Source organism: Rhinatrema bivittatum, chromosome 12, assembly GCF_901001135.1.
Source record: "Rhinatrema bivittatum chromosome 12, aRhiBiv1.1, whole genome shotgun sequence".
Classification (NCBI taxonomy): domain Eukaryota; kingdom Metazoa; phylum Chordata; class Amphibia; order Gymnophiona; family Rhinatrematidae; genus Rhinatrema; species Rhinatrema bivittatum.
The window spans coordinates 64,515,614-64,531,173 of NC_042626.1; the positions used below are offsets into that span (position 1 = coordinate 64,515,614).

The following is a 15,560-nucleotide window of genomic DNA, read 5'->3' on the forward strand; positions in this document are numbered from 1 at the left end:
GATTGTGAATGCTTGGAGGAGGAGGCAGAGGACGCTAACACAGTATTATGCATTGCTGCTCCTGCTTGCCAGGGGCCGGGAGAGGATTGGGAGGACAAGCTGAGGCATATCGGGGGGAGGATCAGGTTTGAGGAGAAAGGGAAAAACCAGGAGGGTGCAGGAGAAGAGAGACAGACTACCAGGCACTGAGGGAGAGGAAGAAGGGATAAAGGACCCTGGCCAAGAAGCAGATGCTGGAGAGGGAAAGAGGACCCAGGATAGAGACAGAGAGAGGAATAGGTACTGGGGAGATGGAGAAATGACTCAGTGATACAGAGAGAGAGGGGGACCTGGAATAGGGGGAGAGATCTGGGGATGGTGGTGAGGGGCACCAGGGAGGGGGATCCTGGATGGAAGGAGAGAGGACTAGAAAAGGATGGAGCTGGGATGGAGATGAAAGAAAAGGATTGAGGAATGGAGGCAAGAAAAGATATAAGGAGAAGGACTGAGGATAGGAGAGCATCAAGGAAAGAGCAGAAAGACTGAAGAGAACATATTAAAAGATCCACTGAAGGAAAGAGGTCACCAGAGAGAAGGAAAACAAAAAAAAAGGAACATAGAGAAAACCAGTGAATGAGAAAAATACTATGGAAACTCATCAGTATGAAATATGCTGGGACTCAGTTCAAAGTCTGTGACCCGGAAAACTCTCCCAGTTAGAATTTACATATTGGGAATGGTTGGATTCTGTTGCCTAATTCTGACTTTTTCTGGGGTAAAATTATCTTGTATGTAGGACATACCCACAGCATGGAGGTTTCTGTGTTGGGCTCAAAAATATTTTGTGCCAACAAAACTTAAAGACTGTGTTTACTGCAGGTGTCTTTTGAGAGTAGATTAGTACAATTTTCCGCAGACTTCCCCCAGCCACCAAAATGAACAGTTCATTCACCACTAGCGCTCAAGGGAACAAAACTCTGGTAATCTCCTCCTCCTTCCCACTGGCAGCACTTCTGATCTGTGTGTGCCCCCTTTGCCAGTTTCAGTCTGTTGTTCAAATGTACGGGGCCCTGCAGTCTCACAGGACCCACTGGTTCTGCAAGTTCAGAAGTCATTTTGAGGCGCACCCAGGTGAAGAGTGCTGCTTCCCTTCTGCTGCTGGAAGTGAATCGCATACCTTTTGATTTTGGGCGCTACAAGGATTGAATGGAGTTGAGTGGTTGTCTCTAAGGTATACAAATTAGGTCCTTCCATTTTATTTAGCAGGGGGTATAGTGAAAATTCTCTACTGCTGTAGTAGCCCTTCCTGTTTGGAGTCATCTTGCCATTGATTAGTACAGAGCTGTTGCCACTGCTTTGTTTCACTCTTCTCTACCATTCAGATCCTTTGATTTGGTCAACCTGAAACCTTGTTTAAGATAGAATTTTAATGAAGTTTTTATAAATGAATATTATATCTAAAAACTGTTTTCTCTGCAATTTAGTGAAGTGTGGTAGCTTCCGGGGGGGGGAGGGGGAGGATAGTAGGCAGGGCAGGCGTATTTTTTAAAAGGTCAGAAAAATGACAAAATTGTATGTAGGGGTTTGACTGCACCTCATCCTGTGTATTGAAGGAACAGCGTCGTCGTTTGCTTAGTTAATGGTGGTGGATCCCTCCTGGTTTTGTTAGGACCCAATTAAATGACCAGTCACTGAAGTTTGTGTCTCTGCAGCTTCATTATGGATCCTGGCAGCTGTCCTAATCAGCGATACGCTTCAGAAGAGGTGCGGAAGCAGAAACGCAAAGAACTAGATGCCCGGCGCAGTAAGTGTCGGATTCGAATCGGAGCTCACCTGGAGCAGTGGTGTGAATTAAAGGAGAGGCTGGGATTCTCGCTGCATTCACAGGTGGCAAAATTCCTCCTGGACAGGTGCGTGCCTCGCCATCATCTCTTCCCCCTTCTCTGCTTCTTCCCTCTAGTCCTCCTTGTTCACAGCCGATAAAGTTCCTGCTGGAAGGTTTTGTGCCGCCCTGTTACCTGTCGCTCTTTTCCTGCTCGCACCTTTGATTTTCTGATCTGCGGGACCTGCCTTGCAGATTCTCGCTGCACTCGCAGATGTCTGAGTTCCTGCGAGACAGGTGAGGGCCTCCCTGTCATTTTTAGCCCTTCTCTCCCTTTCTGATCTGCGGTACCACCTCACAGATTATCGCTCTGCTTGTGATTATACAGTAAATAACATCATGGGAACTCTGCTATCCTGTGAGGGAGAGGCAGAATGAACAGATGCTGCTGAGATGGTGCATTTACACAACTAGAAGGCTTTTCACGGGACTTCCTGAGCAGCTGTCACAGAGTATATCCCAACACTACATCCTCATTGTTAAAGTGTCCTTTTTCTAGTATTGTGGACCTACTTTCACTCCTATTTCTTTCCCTTACTAGGTCCTAGTTAATATTTTTGTGGCACGTTTTAATTATTTTTAATTTTTTTTTTTATTTTGGGTGTCAGCTGCCATCTGTAAATTGAGCTTTTCCCTTTATTTCAATATGTTGCTTTACTGCATCCACAGTAGGCCTTTTTTTCGTCATGGATTTTAATTTTGATTTTGCTTTTTTTTTTAATCACAATGGTCAAGAAGAAATCCAGCAGGTTCAAACGCTGCTCCTGCTGCATCGTCAAGATGTCCCTCATGGATCATCATGAGGGCTGTATGTGTTTGGGGCTAGGACATGATATCCTTTTGTGTGAAACCTGCTCAAAGATCATCATGTTCTGGTAATTGAGTCCAGGATATTGCCAACTTCAGCACAGAAGGTGTTTAATGTGGAAGGACCCAGAATCTGCACCAGCTGCTGAAAATACTTTGGAATTGAGAGAATCTCAACTGGTCTTGGCATCAACACTCCCACTCTTACTACTTGACACCTGAAAAGTGGTGTTTGGGGTCAAGTTCAGGTCCATGGAATCAGAGCACCGAGCAACAAAGACATTCTTTGAAGCATCGGTGTCTAACTCTCTCTTTATTTATGTAATGTACCTCATTCTATATAAAAAAAATACAATTGCGGTGGTTCACAAAAATCAAAGCATTCCTAAAAATTAAAACAATACATGTACATAAACTTGAAAACAGATTCTGCTCTATATAATCATTTCTCTTTCATGTTATGCCTGTAATCCTTGCTTGTAATTTGTTTCGAAGGCAGCTCTAAATAGCCACATTTTTAGTTTTTTCTTAAAGACTTTAAGATCCTTTTGTAGTCTCAAATTTTCAGGTAGGGTATTTCATAATTTAGGGCCCGCAATAGATTAAGTTTGTTCTTTCACTTCAGACAAGTGTGCGTGCTTTGTATTGATGGAACAGTAAGTAAACCCTTATTTGCTGATCTCAGATTTCTTTGGGGAGTGTGGAGGTGCAACGCTATACCTAACCTGCTGAGGAAGCTCAGTGCCAGATCAACTTCCTGGAGCTTCAAGCAATTCATTATGCGCTTTAGGCGTTCCTGGATCGCTTGTCCAACAAGGCTGTCTTGATTTAGACTGACAACCAGGTGGCAATGTGGTACATCAACAAACAGGGAGGTACGGGATTGTTCCCCCTGTGTTAGGAAGCAGTTCAGATTTGATCATGGGCTTGGTCTCAGGGCATGCTGCTCCAAGCCATGTACCTTGCAGGGATGGAGAATGTGATGGCGAACCTCCTCAGTCGGGCCTTCTGACCGCACGAGTGGTCCCTGAATCTGGTGGTAGTAGACCGGAGTTTCTGCCTCTGGACCTAGATCTCTTCTCCGTCTCCTGTAACAGTAAGATGAAACAATTCTCCTTGTATAGGGGGGATGGCAAACTAGCCACAGACACCTTTGCCCGCCACTGGGGCAGGAGCCCCCTGTACGAGTATCCTCCGCTTCCACTGGTGATGAAGACTCTCCTGAAGCTCCAGCAGGACAAGGGAACCATAATCCTCATAGCCCCTCATTGGCAGAGGATTATTTGGTTCCCACTCCTGCGGGATCTCTCTATCAGGGACCCGATCAGTCTGGGGACCTCCACAGACCTTGTCACGCAGGATCGGGGCAGGCTGCGCCATCCCAACCTCAGGGTGCTGTTCCTAATGGCCTGGATGTTAAGAGGCTAATCTTGAAGCGCCTTGACATGACTGAGGATGTTTCTCGGATCTTGGTAGCCTCCAGGAAGCCTTTCAGCAGGAAGTTGTATGGCCTGAAGTGGAGGAGGTTTGCCACGTGGTGTGAGAGTCAGGGGTTGGATCCATTCTTCTGCTCTACACCAAAACTGCTTGACTATCTGCTGCACCTGTCGGATGCTGGCTTAAAAATCAACTCTGTCGGGGTACACCTGGTTCGCCCATCTCTGTGCAACCCAAAGTGGGGTGCTTTATGCGAGGACTGCTTCAATTAAATCCTCCTCTGCGTCCTCCTGCGGTGTCTTGGGATCTTAATGTGGTGTTTGCTCAACTCATGAAGGATCCTTTTGAGCCACTGCACACCTGTGACCTGAAGTACCTGACCTGGAAGGTCATGTTCCTGGTCGCAGTCACTTTGGTGTGCAGGATTAGTGAGCTTCAGGCATTGGTGATGTATTCATGTATTCTTTCATGATGATAGTGTACACACTCTAAATTCCTGACTAAGGTGGTGACGGATTTCCATCTGAACCAGTCAGTCGTCCTAAATACCTTTTTTCTCAGGCCTCATTCGCACCAGGGCGAATGGGTACTGCATATTTGGATTGCAAGAGAGCCTTGGCCTTCTACCTGGAGAGAACAGCAGGCCACAGGTAGTCCACGCAACTCTTCATCTCGTTTGATAAAAACAGATTGGGAGTTGTGGTTGCCAAGCAATCCCTGTCTAACCTGCTGGCGGATTGCATCTCCTCCTGCTATGCACAAGCGGGACTGCAGCTTGGAGGCCATGTCAAGGCTCATTCTGTCAGAGCCATGGCGGCTTCGGTGGCTCACCTGAGGGCGGTCCCTGTATCTGAGATCTGCAGGGCAGCGACATGGAGTTCCCGCCACACTTTCACTGTGCACTACTGCTTGGACAGAGGTGGCTGGACACGATATCTGCTTCGGCCAGTCTGTCCTCCGGAAACTCTTCCAGCTGTAGAACTTAACTCTTCCTGCCTAGTGCCCTTTTTTCGGGTTCAGGCCATCTCCCTCTGTCCCAACAGCACCTCTGTTATTGTGCCTCTTGGCACCTAGTTGGGTGCGTGTTGGTCGTGCTTGTATTCAGGAGCAGCCTGTGGCTAGGGATTCACCCATGTGTGAGGAGTACCATCCTGCTTGTCCTAGGAGAAAGCAGAGTTGCTTACCTGTAAAAGGTGTTCTCCTAGGATAGCAGGATGTTAGTCCTCATGAAACTCGCCTGCCACCCCGCGGAGTTAGATTTCTCCTATGTTTTATTTTTTTTCATAATTCTATGTTATGAGACTGAAGGGAGACCCCGAGCGGTCGTGTGGATAGTTCCATGCTGGAACTAGTTCTAGAAACCTTGACACAGGTTTTCCATGCCGGACTCCATCGCATGATGTAACCCATGTGTGAGGACTAACATCCTGCTTTCTTAGAAGAGCACCTGTTACAGGTAAGCAATTCTGCTTTAGGCACCCTGTGTGAATTTTATAGCTTTGCGCCCCCTCCTCTCTGGTCATGGTCTCTCCACATACAATCACAAAAAGGACTTTGAGGTAAAAAGTTCATTTACAACTGTAATATGCAGAACACAGACAAACACTCATAAAATACAGAATAAAGAGATCAGAAAGTATAAATAGAAACGTACAGACAAAAACTGAACTGGAAACCACAACAAGCCAGACTCTTTATGCAGTGCAACAAGGGAAAAATATAAACACCATCATCCTCTTAAAATATCAAACAAAATCAAGACATATAAACATCAATCACAACAGTAAAACCATGAGGGAGGAAAGAGAGCCCGGTGAGCAGAGAGGACTCCAGAAAGACTTACTGCAAGCTGTCAGTGAGTTTTTGCTGCAGGCTACCGAGACGCCGAGGGAGTGAGAGAGAGGGGCATGTCCCATCGAGGAGCTGATGTCATCGGGAGGAGCCCTCAGGGATTTCTTTAAGTCCCGGGCCCCAGCAACCAACCTGCAAGATTGGGACAATATCTGGGGCAGCAAGGGGGATTCCTCCTGTTCCCATTGTTAACTCACAGTGTATAACCTTTTTTTCCCCAGTTAACATTTATACGCAACACTGCAGGTACATGCTTACTTGCAATGTTTTCAAAATAGTACTGTATGTGCACAGTACTCACGCCTATATGCCAATTTTATGTACAGAAACCTTTTGAAAATTAACCCCTTTACTGTATTTGGCTCTTCTCTTCTGGTGGCTTTTAATATTTGGGGTTTATGCCTTGGAATGCAGCATGGAAGTTAATTTGCTAATAATCACAGTTTGGTACTGTTCATACTCTGAAGCACAGGTTTCTTGGATGGGACAATGGTTTATGCTTGTCAGAGGTAATAGAACTTATGCAAAACAGCAAGTGCTTATTTCATCTAAATTTCTCACTATCTCCACAGGTACAACTCTTCGACTGGAATCGCCTATACAGGTAGAGTATGATTGGATGTTGGTGTTACATTTACAAAAATCCATTGCGTTCAGCTGTTTTAATTATCTTATGGCAGTCTTTACATAGAAACCCAGAGGAAGCTTAGTGAATTTGTAATCTACAGTGCATTCAAAAAATATTCAGACCCCTTCACTTTTTCCACAGTTTGTTATGGAACAGCCTTATGCTAAAATGGATAGAATGCATTTCTTTTTCCTTCCTCAATCTACACACAATACCCATAATGACAAAGTGATATCAGGTTTGTAGAAACTTGTGCAAATGAATTAAAAAAAACAAACAAACAAAAAACAAACCTGAAATATCGCATTTACATACGTTTTCAAACCCTTTGCTATGACACTCAAAGTTGAACTCAGGTGCATCCTGCTTCCATTGATCATCCTTGATGTTTCTCCAACTTGATTGGAGTCCACCTGTGGTAAATTCAATTAATTGAATATAATTTGAAAGGCACATATAAGGTCTATATAAGGTCCCACTGTTGACAGTGCATGTCAGATCAAAATCAAATAACAAAGAAATAAATGTATTGGTCTTATTTCAAATAGAAAGCACTCTATCGCCAAGATACTAATGTAAGACCCTCTATTCACGAGTAAGACATTTCAAATAGCTTCTCGTTTACCATAGGGGTCTAATTTGCTTTAATAAATCCTGCAAATTTGCTAAATTTTTCTAATTTTCTTTAAAAGAAACCGTACGAAAATTATAAGGGAAATTCCCAATTAGATACCGCATGATTAAAAAGGAATACTTATCCCAAAATAACGATCAAGTCCCATAAGTCCCGACATGGCCATGTTTCGGACAATTGTCCTGCTTCAGGGGAAATCACGGGTCGTCTTTCCAATAACGTTGATGCGGCGAATTCACTGCGAAACTCCTTTTTTTGCGGGCTCTCATTTAACCCGCGGCGTTTGAGAACATGGCAGACGCTCGAACTTCTACTTATACCGGAACTCACACTTGTTACCTCCCCTTCCGGGAAAAGCAAGGGTTTCTATCACGTCCTCCCGTGGCGAGAAAGCGCCGGCAACAGTCTTCTAACAGGTCCTCTAAATTGGAGCATAAACATAGTTAAACAAGAAGTGCGCATGTCAAAGAGAGAGATCAAAATCAAAGCCATGAAGTTGAAGGAATTGTCAAGGCACAGATTTAGGGAAGGGTCCATAAAAATTTCTGAAGCATTGAAGGTCCCAAAGAACACAGTGGCCTCCATCATTCTTAAATGGAAGAAGTTTGGAACCACCAGGACTCTTCCTAGAGCTGGCTACCCGCCCAAACTGAACAATCAGGGAAGAAGGGCCTTGGTCAGGGAGGTGAGCAAGAACCCGTGGTCACTCTCACAGAGCTCTAGAGTTCCGCTGTGGAGGTAGGAGAACCTTCCAGAAGGACAGCCATCTCTGCAGCACCAAGCAGGCCTTTATGGTAGAGTGACAAAAAGGAAACCACTCCTCAGTAAAAGGCACATAACATCCCACCTGGAGATTGTCAAAAGGCACTTAAAGGATTCTCAGTGCCTGAAAAACAAGATTTTCTGGTCTGATGAAACCAAGTGGCCTGCAGTGGCCACACTCAATGCTGTCGTGGTGCGTGTGGCCTTGATGCCATTGCAGTGCGGAGCTGCCTCGGTACCACTGATGCCCTTGATGGCATCGAGGTGTGGGGCCGTCATGAAGGCCATTGAGTGAGTTCCCCAAGCAATGCCATTCGTTGCCACCATCGATGAGTACTGGGATCGCCATTGAGTGCCCTGGTCACCCTCGAGGCCATCAACCACCAAGGCTCCTGAGAGCCCTCAAGTGCCACTGAAGCCCTCGGGCAACAGGTTTCGTCCTTGGATGGGCTTGGTGCTGTCGAGTGCTGGGGTCGCCATTTACTCAAAGCACCTTGGAGTGCTGAGGCATCCAGGCATAGTGGTCCGATGCACTCAAGGTTTCTTTGCGATGTCCAGATGGGGCACTGAGGGGCATTGGGCTGTCCCAACACTGGTCTACTGCTATCGGGTACCTTGGATGCCAATTATTTCAGGGGCCCTGAGCCATAGGGATAGGGAATCATCAGAGGTCCCGCCTGGCTTCATGTGCCATGAGTGCTAATGAGTGCTAGCAAGGCTATCGTCAGCTATAGCTGCTAGTGAGGGACTCCATCGAGCTTTGTAGCATCAATGCCCTCAGGTGAGCTGAGGGAAACCATCGATGGCGCCGGCAGTCATCTGTTCCTTTGGGCACCGATGAGGCATGTCGAGGCAATGTTGGGGCTGCAGAGTCTCTCCCTGCAGACACTCCTGGCATCCTTGGTCTCTATTGGTGCCGCAAGGCTGTTGATGTCCATGGCACCTTTGGCACCGGGGATGGTACTATATACGATTGAACTAATCAAGACATGGTTAAGTGCCATCGAAGCCCTGGGTGCAGCATCGTTGGTGCCATTGATGTGATCCATCGTTGGTAACTGTAAGAGTGCTATAGGCCCCACGTGCACTGTCACCATTTGGGTACCAGTGGATGTGGTCAAATACCGCAGAGCATGAGGAGCACTATCGTTTACGATTATCGTCGCTGTTGCTGTTCCATGTGGCGGTGAGCCATTCCCTACACAATTTCAAGGGCTATGTCCTGCCTCCTGGAGCACTACCAGGTACTGGGGGTAACATGGGGTTGATGCTATAGAACGCCACCCATCACCATGCCATAATCAGAGCCCAATGGTACTGGGGATGCTGTTGTCACACTGTTCCTAACCACTCCATTGGGAGTTAGTGTGACAGTGGAGCACATCATGCATGGTCGGATTCGGCAAGGCATCTACTCCAAGTGCCTCAGGCACTGGCAGTCGGCATTCTCCCAGTCCTTATAGTACACAGCCATGCCAGAGTTCTACCATCGTCGTGTCAAGGTATCAGCCCCCCTTGTCTGTTATGCAACTAGCGAGGAAGGCGCAATGTTAAGGGGCCACATACTTTCTTTCTTATGTGAACAGTAAAAAAAAAGGTATGGGTAAGTGTCAATATTTAGATTGATCCCATCATTTGGCTGCCTTGAGAAGCCAATATGTCAAGCCTGTCACCTGCTTTGGCCAAACCATTTCTAGAGACGAAGAGGGAATTGAATGCTTTATTAGCTACGAAGGCAAAATCTAATATATGGTATTATATGTACCATTTTTACCAATGGGGAAATAAATCAGCGAAACTGCTTGCTTGGTTAATTCGTAATATCAATAAATGGACCATCATACGTAGCCTAGAGTATGGGGGCCAATCCTGTACATCTACTATGAAGATTAGCAAAGCGTTTGAATCCTTTTATAATGAATTATATTCAGCAGGGCCTGTGAATAAAGAAGCAAAGGACATTTTTTTCAGGATGTCAGGATTTTAAATCTAATGCGCCAGTAGATGGGCAACCAGTGAAGCTTTGCTAGAGTTGGAGAGATGTGTGCCTATGAACTCAGCTGAAATTTCTCAAATCTACTTATTAAAATGGCTAATATTATACATAATTTCCTATTAATTTGAAATTTTTTTTAATATTCTATTTAAATAATCCCCTGGAATTAATTCCATTTTTGAAGTAATTTAATATTTCTCTTATATATTTTATATCTTTTATACACTATTATATTAATGTTTGAAATTTATTAGCTTTCTACAAAGTATTTCAATGCTATATTTGTAAATAGTTGTGATCTACCTTTTGGAACGACGGTATATATATATAAAGCATAAATAAATGTGAAGGAGTCCCAAAGACCAAATGGGCTGCAGAGTTCTGGATGGCTTGTAAGGCCTGCAATGTAGGGAATCCTAGATAGAGGGCATTGCAGTAGTTTAGAGATGATAGACGACAAGAAATAAATCAGAGGCGTTTAAGAATGGTTTAATAATGCAGAGCATTTGGAGTTTAAAAAAACAGTTATAAACCAGCGACTGAATTTATGGACCCAGAGAGAGAGCAGAATCTAGGAGGACACCTAAATCTCAAGCTTCAGATTTGATTTGCATGTTGACATCTTTGGCAGGAAGATTTCAATTTGTGCTTTTAGTTTGTCCCTCAGACTATCGTTTTTTTTCAAATATTGAAACCCTTTGAACCTTTCACCTAGAGTGAACTATATAGTTTAGTTTAATTTCCCACATACACAATACCCAGTTCCTTAAGTAACCCTTTTGAAATCTGTTACCTGGGGTGGATATAATAACTAAATTAATCAGCCTACAGAATACCTAGGGAATTTTTAAGCAGCATTACCTCTTCTCATGATGGTTCACCTCCGCATCTCACTCTGCTAATGTCTTACTATGCTAGGGGTTCTCTCCCCTTGAGTCTCTCGGTTACCTCGCGGCCTTTCCTATATACCCTTGTAGATTCCTGGCATGGATTTGTCTCATATGGCAGCCACTAGCATGAACAGTCATGTTGATTTAAAAATGGCAAATATGTATCCATTTCAATAAAATGGGACATTGACAGCCCCGCTATGTGTTTCAGAATATCCCAGAAAAAAAAGGTTTTGAGATTTGGCCATTTTATAAGCAACCCAGTGCATATGGCATAATCTCCCATTACCCCCCAGTACAGAATGCTGAACAAAAAATTGCCAGCTGGACGTAGAGGTAGGGCAACTACAAGAGAGAGAGGTTCTGTCTTTGCTTTCTCTTCTCTCTCTATTTCTTTCTGTTTTTAGTTTTCTGTGTAATCCTCTTCTTACTTGTCTTGTAGTTTGCTGTTAACCATCTAATTATATATTTCCTGTCTTTATCTCATTTCAGAGCACCTGAATACTGCTGGTGGTCTTTGCGTCTCTAGTGATGCCTTGCAACACCTTGCTGTCCTTTGCCATGATCACAGCCAGGAGTGTGGCTTCATTCCAAACCTGATCCATACTATGCCTGCAGGGGACAATGAAAGGGATGGCACCCTGCTCTGGGAATGTCTGGCTGGTCATACCTTCTCCTGGTCTTTCTCACTTCATGGGGATCTGGATGAGGTTTCCTCATCCCATCAAAGAACAGAAGATGTTGCTAAGAGCGTAGGAAGTGACATCAGTGCTGCACATGCAAGACTTCAGTTTTCATCGCAAGTCCTGTCAAAGCCATGTGCAAAGAGAAAGCAGAAAGATGGGATGCAGGGTGCAGCAAATCTGCACAGGACCAGGAAGGACAAAAGGAAGAGAGGTAGTGGTACTAATCAAATAGGCAGTGCTGCAGTTAGCGATATCCCCTGTACATCAGAAGCTGTTTTGTTGGATGCAAAAGAGATGGAGTACAAGGAGATTATCAGTGAAACGGATTTATTTTACCAAAGTGAACTGCCGCTGCAGAGTGAAGTGAGGAAAGGGGCAGACACATCTTGCATGGATCCACTTCCAGACTGCAGGCGCTCTCTAAGGAGGGTGCCAGCTAAGTGTAAAAGAACTGCCCGAAATCCCCCCGATGCGGGTGTGAAGGCAGTACCTATGGAGGTGTCTGTGCAGAGCCCCGGATGGATGCCAGACTGCGGCCCTGAGCCTGCCTGCACAGAGCTGTCAACAGAAAGTGGTTTGCAGTGGAATCTGAATGTGAATGTCACAGAAGAGAAAACACTTCCAGGTATTAAAGATGTGAATAGTGAAGACCAAACTGAATCAAAGATAAAAGAAATTGGTGATCAGGAGCAAGCAGTGCCAGAAGTCAGCAAGACCGATGATGAGGCACAAGCACTGGTAGGGATTGTGGAAACCAATCGCAAAGAGCATACAGTACAACGAAACAGAGAAGCTGAAGAAGGTGAGTGTCTCCATCATCATCATAATGATGACGTTCAGAATAAAAAATGTATAAAAGCGTTTTGCACTTTAGCAAAGAGAACTTTTTGGGAATTTGAGTTCCAAGAGAAGGTTAGACGCATATTAGGATTGGAAAAATTGAAGGTGTCAGATTGCTTGGGCAACTAAAATTCAGCACCTGCTACCTGCCACATTGAATCAGGTTAAAGAGGAGCGAGCCATCACTGTGACTTGGAGTGCTGGAGCTGCTGCTGTGGCTAGGCTCAAGCCTATTTGGAGGAACTATCCCCGTGGTGGCATCCTGCCATGAGGTTGCAGGGATAAAAGGAGATAGCCAGAGAGGCTGGAGGAACGAGAGGAAAGTGGGAGAAAGACTGGAGGGAGGAGAAATGTAAAGAAATGGGTGAAAGAAGCAAAGTCAAAACAAAGCCAAACTGAGCAAAAAAAAAAGGAAAAATAGAAGAGGAAAAAAGAAAAGCTATTCATCTAGATGTAAAGTTTGCAGGTATTTTGTACCCATGGATCTTTCACCCAGTTTTCAAAGCATATGAGTATGCTTTCCATTAAAAAAAATTGTATTTGCACCTGCTTTTTGTGTGGGTGAAATTTTCAATGAAAAATAATACACATACTGTATGTAGCAAAACCCCTGGTTCACGTGCTACAATCCATGGTGCTACCTACTAGTTCCCAGGACTAATCTTTCTCTCTCCAAGGAAATTACACAGCTGCTGGTATGGTGGGGGGAGGTTCCCATCTCTGGGGCCCCTACTGCAGAAATGGGACAGCACACTCAGTCCAGTGCTTGAGTGTACTGGTCGGTGGGTACTCACAGGGCCTGATCTGCTTTGAAGAACGATGCACTCTTGAATTAAAAGAGGGAGACCAATATTGAGGTTCAACTGAAAAAAACTTTACCGTAACTTAAACAGGATGATCCAAGATAGTAATCAAAAAATCATAAACAGCAACATAAAAATCATACCCAGAAAAGCAATGGTTTCTTTCTCCATGGTGTATCTTCTTCCTCACTGACATGGTCTCCGCTATCCCATCCTCATAGAGGCTGGGATGATTGTCCTCATCAACAGATATGAGAGGCAGGCCAGTGGTCAGGGCAGGTAGCAGATGACGCATAGTCTGAATCCAAGCTGGTGTCAGAACCAGGAAGTCAAGCCGTAGGAATAGGAAATAACAAGACAGACAAGACAAGGCATAGACAAGGCAAAGTTGAGGAAAGGACAAGGCTGAGACAAGGCAAGAACAAAGAAATGAACTAGCAACAAGCACTGGTACACAAGGCAGACCAGGGGACCTGTTACAGAGGAGTCTTCCATCTCTCAGAAGGCGTCTTAAATAGAAGGAGCCCGATGATGTCATCAGAGGGCACCATGGCCCCTTTAAGATGCTGATGTTGGGCTCTCATGTCTCTAGGAAGGGCCATCAGGCGCGAGGACTGGCGGCGTCCATACTGTGCTGAGTGGCAGCGGCTGGAGGAGGTGGTATCTGTACTTTGTAGCTTTGAGTTGGATGAGTACATCTAGTAGAGCTATAGAAATGTTAAGTAGCAATATTAGTAGTAGTAGGGCAAAAATGTGTTTGTATTAAAATAAAATGTTTGGGACAGTTAAAAAGGATCCTTAGAGGTAAGAAGCAGGGGTAAGCCAAATAGCAAGAGGTATGGAAAATGGGAGGCTAGATGGTCCAACTGTTTATTTATTTATTTAAAAATATTTCTATACCGTCTTTTCAAACTAGTTTGATCAAGAAGGTTTACAAGAGACAAATTATAAAGAAAAAATTAACCAGTATTACATTTAAATCAAATAAAATAAAAAATTATAAAATAAAATAAATTAAAATCAAATTAACAACAGAAGTTAAAAAAGATAATAGAAAGAATAAAAATACATTATATCATTATAATCCCTACTCTTATAAATAAAATATACTAATTTTAACAAAAAACAAGTAAAGTTAGAAAAGGAAATAATAAACCTTGAGGAAATAACTCATAAAAAGCATGATCCTAATAGATATCTAATCAGGCAATCAATAGATACATAATTTTTGTTACTTATGAACATTAGGTGTTCAGATTATCGAGATGACCATATGCACTCTTAAATAAATAAGTTTTTACTGCCTTCTTGAATTCACTATGACTGGTAATTTGCCTTAAAAAGTTAGGAAGTGAATTCCACAGCAAAGGTCCTGCCACCGAGAAGGCTCTTTCCCTGGTCATATTTAGTCTTGCCAGTCTAACTGTGGGAACATCAAGCAGATATTGAGATGTAGATATGAGGTGTCTCGTCGGTTTATACAACCGTAGAGATGTACAAAGCCATGTGGAATCAGGGTCATGAATTAACGAGTGAATTAAAGAGAGAACTTTGTATTTTATACGAAATTTAATCGGAAGCCAGTGTAGCTTATGCAAAATAGGAGAAATATGATGTCTCATCGGCAATCCAACTAATAAACGGGCCGCTGAATTCTGTATTTGTTGTAATGGTTTTATCGCGGAATCTGGAAAACCCAAAAATAGACTATTACAATAGTCTAGACCAGAAAAAATGAGAGCTTGAAGCACAGTTTGAAAATCTATGTTTTGAAGATTAAATTTGATATTTTTATCAACTTGACGGGCATAGTCTTAATAACAACACTTATCTCATAGTATCAAAGATTATGAGTAGGCAGCACTAGTCATCTGTTTCTTAAAGAGTATGAGAAAAGTGATCTTTGATACTATGAGAGAAGTGAGAAACTATTTAATATTGAAACATTAGAGTTGTGCAGTTGAAGAAATTAGCAAATGATTTCACATCAGTGCTTATCTTCTGATTCCTGTTTGAAGCCCAATGTGGGCAAGAGACAGGGGATTATTCTCAGAACACACACTTTCTGATACCATTTTCTTCTTGATGTTTTGGAATTTTCTTTGTTTTTTTATTTTTATTTTTGATAGGGCAGTAAGATGCCATAGATCTTCAAATAGTGAAACCCAAGTATACAACTATGTAACCTGGTTTTTGGATATTGTGAGTATCAAGGGGTATAATGCCATGACTCTCCCAGTAACTGACCCTGTCCTTGGTGAATAACTTTACTTTTTCTTGTGCCAGGATCACATGCAGAAGCTATCACCGATTCATACATTGACGATGGCATAAAAAAGTAAGTCACTATTTTTTGCTCATGAAA

At 43.6% G+C, this 15,560-nt stretch overlaps 1 protein-coding gene across 2 annotated transcripts in view; it reads left to right on the top strand.

Annotated features, from left to right (window-relative positions):
* The window catches only part of ZNF692 (zinc finger protein 692), a 95,529-nt gene that overhangs the window by 7,524 nt on the left and 72,445 nt on the right, over nt 1-15,560 (top strand). Inside the window, exons 2-5 of one of the 2 annotated variants that reach the window (XM_029572824.1) lie at nt 1,677-1,889; nt 6,529-6,560; nt 11,359-12,354; nt 15,482-15,533. In XM_029572824.1, coding sequence (XP_029428684.1) covers nt 1,699-1,889; nt 6,529-6,560; nt 11,359-12,354; nt 15,482-15,533 — 1,271 coding nt within the window. In that variant the 5' untranslated portion in view covers nt 1,677-1,698. The remainder of the gene's footprint in view (nt 1-1,676; nt 1,890-6,528; nt 6,561-11,358; nt 12,355-15,481; nt 15,534-15,560) is intronic. The other variant, XM_029572823.1, reaches the window with a different exon arrangement.